General features: G+C 41.2%; 1 protein-coding gene across 1 annotated transcript in view; it reads left to right on the plus strand.

The window, feature by feature from the left end:
• The first annotated feature begins 1,092 nt into the window (after positions 1-1,092).
• The window catches only part of LOC124795521 (uncharacterized protein CG1161), a 46,337-nt gene continuing 34,506 nt past the window's right edge, over positions 1,093-12,923 (plus strand). The window contains exon 1 of the mRNA XM_047259592.1: positions 1,093-1,285. Within this exon, the coding sequence (XP_047115548.1) occupies positions 1,223-1,285 (63 nt within the window). The 5' untranslated portion in view covers positions 1,093-1,222. The remainder of the gene's footprint in view (positions 1,286-12,923) is intronic.

A 12,923-nucleotide genomic window follows, 5' to 3' on the forward strand; every position in this document is an offset into this window, starting at 1 on the left:
CAGGTAGCAGACTGGCAGCATTTTAACATATGAACTCTTCTGCAATCCTACTTATTTAAAATACCTTTTTTTTATTTCTTTTGTGTGTATCCAAGGACAATTCAGCGCCTTTGCTTTCTGATGAGTGGTCTCCTTTAGTCCTAAATTATTTATATCTTTAAAGGCAGGTTCACACACACAGCTAATGTGACGCCACAGCTTCCGACTTTCTGTAGGGGCATCGTGAGCTACAGTTCACACAGGATGCCATAGGTGCTATGTAGTTGCACAGCTTTCAGTATGGCATCAATTGAAATCATATGGGCGGGTATGCAGACTAGACCTGTGACAAGAGTTAAATACAATGGAGACGAAACCCGTACGTTGGATCCGAAAATAGATTTCGCACAGGGGTTCCCAAACACGTGTATAAAAGAAATAACACTCGGAGATGAAAACCCTTTCTCCAATGGCAAACTAACCAACAGCTGGCATGTAAATATCATCAGCAAACGTGCCACTGTTCCAAGATTTTAGAATTTTATTGCATTCGTTGATATAGACATTTTGAATAATTAATTTGTAGTTTAACAGCTACCACATCACTTTCTTGCATATAAATTCACAATTACAATGTTTGGCCTCACAAATCACGAAGTTTATACGACTCGCTTTTTAGGTTTCGTATGTTAAGTTTATTTATTCAAAAATCTTTTAAGATTGTGGGATACGTCATTGGTCTGGAAACATTGCCCCCTCCGCCATGCACACGCACTGCTGCAAAAAATTAAACATAAGTTGCTGTTCTTGTAGTTCCAGAAGCTGTGAACACGCCAACCACTGCTTTCACTTTTTTCAGTATTAAAATGATAACACACTGATGAAATCGGATGCAATACAACTGCAATTACTTCACGATAACTGCGACAGAATGCTCGTGTTTCGAAATATGTCACCAGGGGATAGTGGTGGAAGAAAAGTGGCGGAATACAGTACAACCAAGTTGAACTTTTTGTGGTTGCGTCCTTTAAGTTGCGCCACTAAAAACTTTTAAGTTCACCCACAACAGCGTTGCAACTGCAGTATGCCCACATCTGTGGACACCTTTTGTGTGTGCGAACTCGGCTTAAATCTCTGTGCGCTAGAAGTATAATCTGTGGGAATAGGAAGGCGTATGACAGCTGCTGTGCAAAGTGTTATGATTGGGGATTAGAGAATAGCGAGAACTGTTCAGCTATTTCAAATGTTGTGTAGAACAGTAATTTGTTGGTGCTTAATATTACTGAGCTGTATAGAATGTGCACAGGTTTGTTGTTCACACTTGTATTTAGAAAGGTAGTGTTTAGTAAGGGCCTGTTTTGATTAATTATACGTCGAATAAGTGACGTATGGATGTTGCCCTATATTTTCATTTACGCTCTTAAATGATTTAAAAACATTAAAACCATTTCTTAACGAATAGTGTTTGGTATAAGCTGAAGAATTATTTATAGTATGTTTTTGTCTCGTTTGCGTGAAAACATTAAAACTATTTATTAACGTATAGTGTTTGGTATAAGCTGAAGAATTATTTGTAATGTTTTTGTCTCGTTTGCGTTTTGAATGGTGGTAGGATACAGACTTCGATGGCCTCTTTTTGTGGAACTTAATCATATCACATCACGTTTATCCTTCGCTATAGGCAACTGCAAATCGCACCACAGAGAATATTATTTCTTTAGACTATCCGATCGTCAGGTTGGAGCCACATGCCTTTCTTCTAGGCAATTGACGGGAAGAAGTGCGTCAGAAGTTTCAAAGGAAACGAATTGTTAATGTCAATATGCATAAAACGTTGAACGTCTCCTTAATCTGTCGGCTGACACACTCATTTTAACACTGTCACGCCCTCTCATTTCTTAACCGGCTGAGTATGTCAAAGGTTTTAAATAAAATAACGAATGTTGCCCATTCATTCGTATCGTCACCTGCCGTGTTGTGGAGTACTGACATTAATTTGCGACTTCTGCAACCTTTTTAAATCCGTTTTCTTCCTGATTGCAATTAAGGTTCCAAAACGGAAAATATGATTGAAATCGCAATATTAAATCCTGGTCTATTAAAGTTACCCAGTACATACAGAATTTGTCAACAAATGTGACGGCTATAAAAGATATTATAAGTCGTAGTAGTTTTGAGTAACTCTTGCCCATATTTTACATTTGGGAAAAAAGGCTGTATTTATCCAAGTTGCTGACTGGACTGCCAACCTACACCACAAAAACATACTTATCATATTATAGTCCCTGTGCAGCTATATGAAATAAATCAGTTGCAAGGTATGTTCATGGAACCTTCTTTTCTTTGTAATCAGTTCCTTAAATTACAAAACGTGTCTAAAATTGCTTTATTCAGTTCATGACGGGACTAAAAAAACTGAAGTTTATTCTCTAAATTTTCTTGTCTCCCTTCTCAGCAAGAGCACATGAATTACATTATTCCCCAACAGGCATGCTGCCAGCTGCTTGCTGTGGGTTTGCACTTTTGCATTTTAAGAACATGCATGCTGCTTGCTGTGGCTTTGCACTTTTGCATTTTAAGTAAATTTTATAACAGTGTATTTTGAATGTTACTTCTGTTTATCTGCCAAGGCAAATTTTCTACTTACGTGTTCTTCAGTTCATTCTCCTCACAAATTATTGATTTAAATCCAGGGAATGAGATGACAGCTGCATGACAAGTAGCTGTAGCATGAAGCTGCAGGGCAATACTGTAATATAAATAGGACTTGGTATTTATGACTGTAAAAATAGTGATAGTAACTTGTTAACACAGTGTAGGCCTACAGTTTAAGTTTTTATGATGTCTTCATCTTATGTTAATGTATATTTTGATTTGGTCCACATCCTTGAAGATTCTTCTTGGAGGTCTATAGAACACGATGGATGAATGAATGCACCAACTCACCATCTCCTCATCCCACTTCCTCTAAACTTCAATAAAATCTCTTCAGGTTGCCAGCTCTGTCACTTAGAAGAAAACAATCTGAAGTTTTCCTGGCGTAACCAGTTTGAACAGTTCTCGGGTATCCAACCGGGTAGTGTCGTAATTTCTCCTGACACAGGAACAACCTGAAGATGGCAGCATGTACGTCTGCCGAAATATTGTGGAGAAATTACGACACTACCTGGTCGGATACCCGAGAACTCTTCAAATTAGAAGAAAACACTTAGGCTTTCGGTGGCCATCTCCATCGTCAGGGGTTAAAATTACTGACTGTTGGGGCTGGCATGGTGTTCTCGTCTTAACTCTTGATTATGGTAACATGATGGTATATAGCTTAGCCTGAGGTCTGGAACAAGTTGCAAAAGTGGTTAAAAGAAAAAATAAATGAAGGTTGTGATAACAGAGAGGTCTATAGCATAGCCCAAGAACCCAATTCACTGTCTGTAACATTTGCTTCAAACTCAATGCACTTTTGTGTGTGAATAACTAAAATTGTAATGTAAATTCAGAAACATAATATTGAAAAATAGAAAAAATCTGTGTTGGTTCATATTGTACACTGTTAAACAGAAAAATACCTGCATGGTATTTACTCTTTATTGTCTTCTTGTAATGATTTACGTAGACACCCTATTACCTCCAGGATCCTTACTCATCACTGTTGCCACTGCCTCCCCTTGCTCTAAATCCTCCATGCCTGTGACCTTGCCACTTTCAAACACTACCTTTTGTAACGTCCTTCAGACCCCAAATCCAGCATCTCATTCCTTATCATCTAACTAATTAAATTTTACATATAATTACTCCTCTGAGGGTAAGGTGTACAAACAGATCTAGTGGAAACCTTCCTAACTACACCAAACCCTCTGTCTGGCTCAGGTTGGACCTGTTAGGGACATACAGCCAGAACATCCTACTCCAGTTCCATTACTGGCTTATTGTATCCCATCTAGAGGCAGTACTGGGGCTGTCGCAGTTTCTGCACGGCACTTTATTTGAACATGACTGCTAACCAACTGTTGACCTCAATGAAAGGCCATTGCCCAAATGCGGCCAAGATTGGAGGAATTCTCTGCTGGGAGCAACAATCTGGATTTCAGTGGCTGTTTCACAGACTGTGCCATCTGCCGCCTCCTCTCCAACAACAGCTGCTGTGGACTGTGTGGATGGGACTTATCATTGTGACACATCCTGTGTTCCCATACTCCTCCTTGCCTCAATCTCTGCTACCACCCAACCCGAGGACCAAGCCTTCATGCATCCTACGCTCAAGCCCTCTTCCCCACTCTCCCCTTCTTCTGTTCTGCTGCCCCCTCCAAATCCACTCCTCTATGTGCTGCGCTAATTCAACATCGCCAGTGCCCATGTTGCTTTCGTACTTCTTCCACCTATCACCTCTCCCTCCTGCATTCCTAACCTTTGCACACGCTGGCTCCCTCCCATCTGTCAGTCACCATACTTCAAACCTTCCTTCCACTCCCTGCCCCATTTCTCCCCTTCCCCACTCTACTCAACACAATCCCTCATACAAGTAAAGCTGTAGAACTGAAACATTCCAGCACTTTTCTCCTAAATTATTTACATTCTACCAGGAATTTCAATTATCATATTTGAATGTTTATGTAATGTTCTTCAAAATACTGTTTGGAGACTTTTTTTTAATTTCATCATACAGCTCTTTTGACTTCACTTCCAGTTTGTTATGAATGATGGATAATGTATTAAATATGGAATGAAGATGGAGATTTCATGCTGCGTTACAGATCACTTTGTCACCACAAGATTCTGCGGTGGGGCAACATCACTCTTGAACTTTCTACTGGACAGGTCTTGATTATACTGCCATTTATTCTGCTTTTGATGGTAGTTTCTGATACAACATCACAGAGCAGCACATCTAGGAAACATATTTTAAGCTGCAAGTATTGCCAGGGGCAAAAGTAAATTCTGACCCTCATTTGTTGATTAAGAAATGCAGATAAAAATGAAGAAATTGCAGAAAGTTGGGAAACTAAGATGGTGGGACCTGGATAAGGTGAAAGAATAATTGGTTATAAAGAATTTCAAATGGAACAATGAAGATGAATAGGCAACTTCGAGAAATGAAATAGTGAGGACAGTAGAGGATCAAATAGATCAAAAGACAAGGTCAGGAAAATTCCTTGGGTAACACAAGAGAAATAGAATTAAATTGATGAAATGATAAACATAGATGTTACCTGTAGGAAAATGACTCTTTTTGCTAATAGAGAAGCAGCTGTATGAATGTCAACACCTCACCGTAGGCCAGTACTGAGCAAAGAAGGGAAATGCAGAAATGTACAGAAGAGCTTACAAAGAAAATAAGCAATATGTGGAAAATGAAGGGGAAGTAATAGAAGATGAGTTGGGAGATTTAGATTTTGCAAGAACTTGACAGGGAGACAAAAGTCAAAACATTTTGGCATCCACACTAGATGAAATTTCCTCAGAATTATTAAGTTTTTTGAGTGAAACAAACATAAGACTTCCTCTTGGTATGCAGTATACGAGACAGGTGAAGTAAAGTCAGACTTAAAGGTTGTAATAATCTCAATGCCAAAAGAAGCAGTCACAGACAGGAGTGTGTTTAACCAAATTGTCACTTTAATAAGTCATGGTAGTAAGTTAACAATGTAGGAAAAAATAATGCTACTTACTGTAAAGAACACTTGTTAAGATGCAGACAAGCACAATGAAGACACTTATAAAAACCTTTTGGCCACAGCCTTCATCAGCAAAAGAAACGCACACCATTCTTACTTACAAGCAAGCACACCCCACACAAACATGACTGCCAACTCCAGCACATTGGGCCAGAATGCCATTCTCTCTTGAACTGCTGAAGTTAGCGGTCATGTGTGCATGAGGTGTGCTTGCTTGTATATATGAATGTTTTTTTTTCTCTTTTTCTGATGAAGGCTATGGCCAAAAGCTTGTTGCAAGTGTCTTTTAACTGTGCTTTTTTGTAACTTAATGCGATTTCTTTACTGTAAATAGCGATCTGTCTTTTCCTACATAGTTGATATTCCTATCTGAAGTTCTCCCCCTGTGGGTTCGGAGGTTAGAATAGGCCCGGGGTATTACTGCCTGTCGTAAGAGGCGACTAAAAGGAGTCTCTCACTTTTCGGCCCTATGAGTTCGGGTCCCCTTCTATGGCTTGACCTGCCACTATCAAAACTCTACAGAAGTGCAGGCCATGTGGGGAAGGATGCCTTACATGGTGCACGAGTTAACCATAGTACCCTTAGATTCGATCTCCTGAATCTTTTGACATGGCTTTGCATCTCCACCTGCGATTCAACTATTTGGGTGAGGAAACTTTGCAGGATATGTCATCTTCTTCAGTTCTCTCTGTCCTCTTTCACCCCATGAGAGTATTAGATTTCTCTGCACCCAACCTCCAGCATGGTAGCACAGTAACATGAATTAATTACAGGATGATTAAACCACTGATAGAAGCCAGCTTGTGGGAATATCAGTTTGGATTCCAGAGAAGTGCAGATAAATGCAAGTCTGTACTGACCTTGTGACATATTAGGCTGAAGAAGGCAAAGCCACATTTATAGTATTTATACATTTAGAGTTCTTTTAATAATTTTGAGTAGACTCCACTTTTTAAAATTCTGAAATTATCATGGATAAAATACAGTGAGCGAAATAATCTAAAACTCATACGGAAACTGGGTTGTGGTTATAAGAATCAAAGGATGTGAAAGGGAGGGACCAATTGAGAATGGGACAGAACATTGAGCTAGCACTAAAGGAAACAAAGAAGAAATTTCAAGGCTGAAGAAATAAAAACTGAGTGTACTGTTATAAAAAAAGTGAAACTGATAGTTCCATTAAGATTGGTTTTTCTGTAACCACAAGAAAATATCTGAAAGTGGGTGACATTGCCCAAAACTGGTCATGAAATAATAAAAAAGCAGTGATCAATAGACAGGAAATAAGCCTATTTTGTAAAGTCTTTGAGGTTTACTGCCAACAACAAAACTAAACAAGGCTAGTGAAATGTCACCAAATTAAATCAGATGATACAGAGAGCATTAGATTATGAAATGAATTTTTGTATTAGAGGAGCAAAATAACTGGCAATGTCTGAAGCAGAGATAATGTAAAATGGCTTGCAAGAGCAAGAAAAGATTTTCAGAAAAAGGATACATTAACAATTAATGTAAATATTGATAAGTGTGTATAGTGTGTGCACGTGCACTTGCGGGGGGGGGGGGGGGGGGGTTGAGGTGTAGAAATAAACAATTTCAGATAATTGGAGATTAGCTTTTGAAATGTGATGTAATGGAAATATGCTGAAGCTGAGGTTGACAAATTGGATAATTGTTAAAGATGTACTGAATCAAATTAAAGAGAGAAGAAATTTATGAAGTAGTTTGATGAAAAGACTGTCTTTGGACAGACGATTTCTTCTTCTTCTTCTTCTTCTTCTTCTTCAGAGTTCCAAAGAGTATATTGGAGTTCATATAATCTAAAACTTGTTCTAAAGATAAAAATTCTTTTGATGTTGGTTTATTTTCCTTAAACATACTTTCTAAGATATATCATAGTTGGTATTATCTTGACTGTTCCTATGATCGCTAACTTATATTCCCTGATACTGGCTTCCACCTGTCTCTCCCTTCTCCTGTAAATTATTCATGGTAGTATTTTGCAATAATAATTTATTAAACTGATATTCAGTAACACTCACACCTTTCAGTACTTGCTTTTTTTTGGTATTGAGAAAATTATGTTATTCTTATGATCTTAGATTATTCTACCTGCCTAAAGTATCCTACATATCAGCAGGAACAGAAGAATCTTAATAATTAAAAGTAGTTGTCTGCTCCAGGTGCTTGGTATGGTTTTCAGCACTGTCAATTTTTTCTTGCAGTATTGTATTCTACTTATCATTTCTTCATCTACTTTCCATAAATTGTTTAAAAGTTTCTTTTGTTTACACATTCTTATGTAATCCTTTGAATCTACACTACAGACTGCTGCTTCCCATATTCCTAAATTTCTTTCATGTAGCATCTAAATTTTCCTTAGTCATGTATAAATCTGGAGATATGTAGTTCTTCTGTAGCCATTCCTACTTTGCCATATTGCACCTTCTTCCAATTGATTTTTAGGCATCTATCTTCAGTTTTGCCCCCTTTCATTTGCTTAATTTTTATATTTTCTCCTCCAGTCAATCAAATTTAACACTGTACTTGTTGTTAAATGATTCTGCTGGTGCTTTGCCCCTCCTCACTCCCCCCTTCTCCCTCCTCACTCCCCCCTTCTCCCTCCTCACTCCCCCCTTCTCCCTCCTCACTCCCCCCTTCTCCCTCCTCACTCCCCCCTTCTCCCTCCTCACTCCCCCCTTCTCCCTCCTCACTCCCCCCTTCTCCCTCCTCACTCCCGCCACCCCTCCCTCCTCACTCCCGCCACCCCTCCCTCCTCACTCCCGCCACCCCTCCCTCCTCACTCCCGCCACCCCTCCCTCCTCACTCCCGCCACCCCTCCCTCCACCCCTCCCTCCTCACTCCCGCCACCCCTCCCTCCTCACTCCCCCACCCCCTCCTCACTCCCCCCCCCTCCTCACTCTGCTAGCTTCGTTGATTCATCTCTCAGTGCTACCCTTTAATCTTCTATTGGATTCCATTTCTTTCCTTTCTTTCAATTAGTTGTTGCCTAACCCACCTTTTGAAATTCGTAAACTTATCCAGGCTCCATCCACTCAATTTTCCACCATTTCTCTTCAGTTGCTTTAGTTTTAGTATGTATTTTATAACTAATAAATTATGGTTAGAGTTATATCCAAAAATTCATCTAATGAGTAGGAGTTGCCATTAAGAAATTCTTTTAATTTCCTTTTAAATGCTATATGGCTATCTGTCAGACTTTTGATGCTATTAGGTAAGTGACCAAAGACTTTTGTGGCAGCATAATTTACCCCCTTCTGAGCCAAAGTTAGATTTAATCTTGATTAGTGAAGATCATCCTTTCTCCTCCTCCTCATGTTGTAGCCATGTACACCGCTAATACTTTTGAATTTGTTCAGATTGTTAATAACAAATTTTATAAGTGAACGTAATATAGTGTGAGCCTACAGTGAAGATCTCTAGCTTTTTAAATAAGTGTCTGCAGGATGATTTTGGATGAGCTCCAGCAATTATTCTGATTACACGCTTTTGTGCAATGAACACTCTTTTACTCAATGATGAGTTACCACAGAATATGATGCCATACGAAAGCAGAGAATGAAAATAGGTGTGGTAAGCTAATTTACTGAGATGTATATCACCAAAATTTGCAATGACCCTAATAGCATAAGTAGCTGAACTCAAACTTTTCAGAAGATCTTCAGTGTATTTTTTCCAGTTCAACCTCTCATCGATACATACACCTAGAAATTTTGTATATTCTAACTTAGCTAGGCCTACCGATTTCTGATTGAAGTCTGTATTTATTAATGGTGTCATTCCATATACTGTGCGGAACTGTAGGTACTGTGTTTTGTCAAAGTTTAATGAGAGCCCATTTGCAGAGAACTACGTAATGATTTTCTGAAAAACATCATGTACAATTATAGCTATACTAGTATTATCGGCAACTTTGATGTTGCTTATGGCTTTTCCCACTTTGTTCACTTTATCTTACACCACTTATTTTGGTTAACTTATGTTTGGTCCCCACATGTTTGTTGGATATCGTTATGACCCGAGGAACTTTCCCTTATTGGCTGCACCATGGAAGGAAAACAAAACCTAGCAACTTTGACACTTAATACCTACAGTTCATGGTCTATACCTGAACAGACAGATGGTCTTGTCTCTTTACAAGCCCAGTTTTCTTTATGGAGTATGTTGAAAATGAGTTTGGTGTAGTGTCAGCTCTGAGTAAATTATGAAGTGGTTGTGCCTCAATTAAGATGAGAAATCCTACCTAGTCTTGGACATTACTCTCTTGTAAAAAACTTGATGTACCTGTTACCATCACACACTATGAGAAACTAAATGCAGCGATGAATTTTTCATCAGGATCCAATACTGCAGACAGATGACCTACACAAACACTTGGAGAGGCAAGGGATCCACTTTGTAAATTGTGTACATTGCGGCAGACCAGATAGCAATATTGACGCTGCTGCACTCATCCATATTTTTGAGGGGGATTTGCTTTCACAAAAGGTTAAAATCATAGTTTACCAATTAAGTGTGAAACTGTGTTTCACAACTATAATGCAGTGCTTTAAATGCTAGTGCTTCAGGAGTATGTCTTCCTGGTGTATGTAACACCTGATTGGTGGGCACTATGGGTGATTACTTCATGAACATACATCATGTGCACTACCATGTGTCTGCTGTGGGAATGATCACCATCCCTGATCCCCAAAGTGTGCTATCCTAATCAAGGAATGGAACGTCAGTGAATTGAAGGTCACAGATCATTACTTGTATTTTGAAGCTAGTTTGTATCCAAACTCATTGATATAGACTTGTGCCACTATCATGGTTAGGTCAATGGTGGTACCTGGCATATTTAGTCCCTCAGCATCTATTTCCGGTAGTCACACAAACTTGAATATGCTGTGATAGTCCTTTTTCTCTTGTGGTTTCTGTAGCACCATCTCTACTCATTGCATCCTGCTGAAGAAGCAACATCCTTTCCTGGTGTCTACTATTAACAATCCTCCCTTTCAGGAATTCTCTCCCCAAAAATCCACAGATCTGCAAACTGATGCCAGTCAGTGGCTGAAAGAACCACGAACTGCAATTTTCAGGGCTGCCTGCTCTTCTTACAGTGCTACACCAATGCAGACAAGATCTCATAAGATTCTCAAGTGCCAAAAGTTGTGAAAAAGAAAAAGAACCTCAAGAGAAGGCTACTTCTGTGACCCTACCCCATTGAACCCATATCTCACTCCCTCCCCCACAGGTGACAGTGATCCTCGGGTGTTACCTACCCCCTGGCCCCTTTGTGCCTAACCAGGAACTTCAGCCCCCAGGGGCTCAGCATTCATATGCTGGGTACGGGCTTGGCGACCCCGGGGTTCCTGAGCTGGGGACTGGTAAGCGCCACCAGTCCTGTCACCGTAAGCTCTGGGCATACTTAAACGACCACCGCGTGGTGCGGCGGTGGAATGTTGTGTGTCTCAGGGAGTGGGGATCTTGGCTTGACCGCCCGGATCGCGAGGATGGAATAAACCTCTATAAACAACCCCTCAATCTCAAGGTGTGCTGCGCACTGATGAGATGCATGGCTGTTGAGGTGGAACAGTCGTTAACGGGCAACCTCTGGGGAACCTGCCGCACCTCAGTTGTATAAGGCTTACCTAGGCACGCGGGGCTCTGTCTAGGTGGACTTGTAGTTCCCTAGCTGCTCGTGGGACCGAGATGGATCCTTCGCAATCCTCTTTTCTTCCTCCCAGCGGAAAGGGTGGGCCACTGGAAGGTTCTCACTCCCAGTCTCTTAAGAGGGCTCGTGCAGTCAGTCCCCCTGACTCTGGCACTTCTTTGACAAGACCAGTCTTAGGTAACAGAATGCATTCTGGTAATCCGACTCATTGTGAAACGGAAGAAGGGTAGTTTCGAAAAGGTTTCGCCCTTCTATATACAAAAGGGATTGGAGGGAATCTGTGGTTCCTTAAAATCGGTGAAGCGCTTACATAATGGGATCTTGCTAGTGGAAACTTCCACTTCCCAGCAAGCAACTAACCTCCAATCTGCTAAATGCCTTGGAGAGTATGCTGTAGACACTGAATTGCACAGCACCTTGAACTATAGCAAAGGTGTTGTGACATGCCGGGATCTAGTTGACATTCCCAAGGAAGAACTGCAACGTGAGTGGGCTCCGGAAGGTATCGTTGATGCCCAACACATCATGAAGAGGGTTGATGGCACTCTTGTCAAATCCGACTCCTTTATTCTGACCTTCAGTAGCACGAAACTTCCTGAACATGTTAAAGCTGGCTTCCTTCGCCTTAGTGTGAGGCCGTATTTCCCGACCCCAATGCGCTGTTTTAAATGCCAGTGTTTTGGGCATACCACCTTAGGATGTAAAGGCGAAGCGACTTGTGGAAACTGTGGTAAGGCTGCTGATGAAGGAGTTGGTTGCTCGTCTCCAGCTAAATGTATTAATTGCTCTGGGAACCACCCTGTTTGGAGTAGGGACTGCCGAATATTTTTAGAGGAACGCAAAGTCCAGGAAATAAAAACAACCAAGCCTATCCCCTATGGTGAGGCCAAGAAGATCTAAAAGTCGATGCAACCTCCCACATTTGCTACATCTTTTGCATCCCTGGTTCAGAAGCCTACTCCAAAAGTCGATGCCTCAATGCAGACCGAGGTGGTGAGTGTTGGCACTAACACCTGCAGCTGTCAGTGCACTTGCAACGCAGCCAGTGTTTCAGAGCCAGTAGCCCCTACTCGAACGGCAGCCAAAGGTACAGTGGCGAACTTGGGCGAGCCCCTGGCGCCTCCAACAGCTGAGGCTGTTCTCAAGGCCAGTGCGCCAATTACCACTCCCACATCGGCTCCTCCAAAGCCCACCAAACCACAGAAAGCTCCTGTACAGCAGCAACAGCGGGTCAAATCCTGTGGTAAACCATCTGACCATGCGGATGTTGTTTTACGTGAGGCTTCATCTGACTCTTCCCCAGAGTTGATGGAATACGATGTATGTATGGGGCAATCATCTTGTCCCACGCCTGCCTCTCCACCTGCTCCGGTCTCCCCGCCCCGTCGGAGAGACAGGATGAAGGTGCTACCCCCAACATAGATGGCTCCCATACTTCAGTGGAACTTGCAAGGGTTCAGGACGCATGTGGAGGAACTTCGTCTACTCTCTCAGGGTAGACCACTGTGTCTATGTCTCCAGGAGACGTATTTCCATCCATCATACTCCCCTGAGATACGAGGCTATACACTCCACAAAACGGACGACCTGCGTGGGGA

This window comes from Schistocerca piceifrons, chromosome 4 (genome assembly GCF_021461385.2).
Source record: "Schistocerca piceifrons isolate TAMUIC-IGC-003096 chromosome 4, iqSchPice1.1, whole genome shotgun sequence".
Classification (NCBI taxonomy): domain Eukaryota; kingdom Metazoa; phylum Arthropoda; class Insecta; order Orthoptera; family Acrididae; genus Schistocerca; species Schistocerca piceifrons.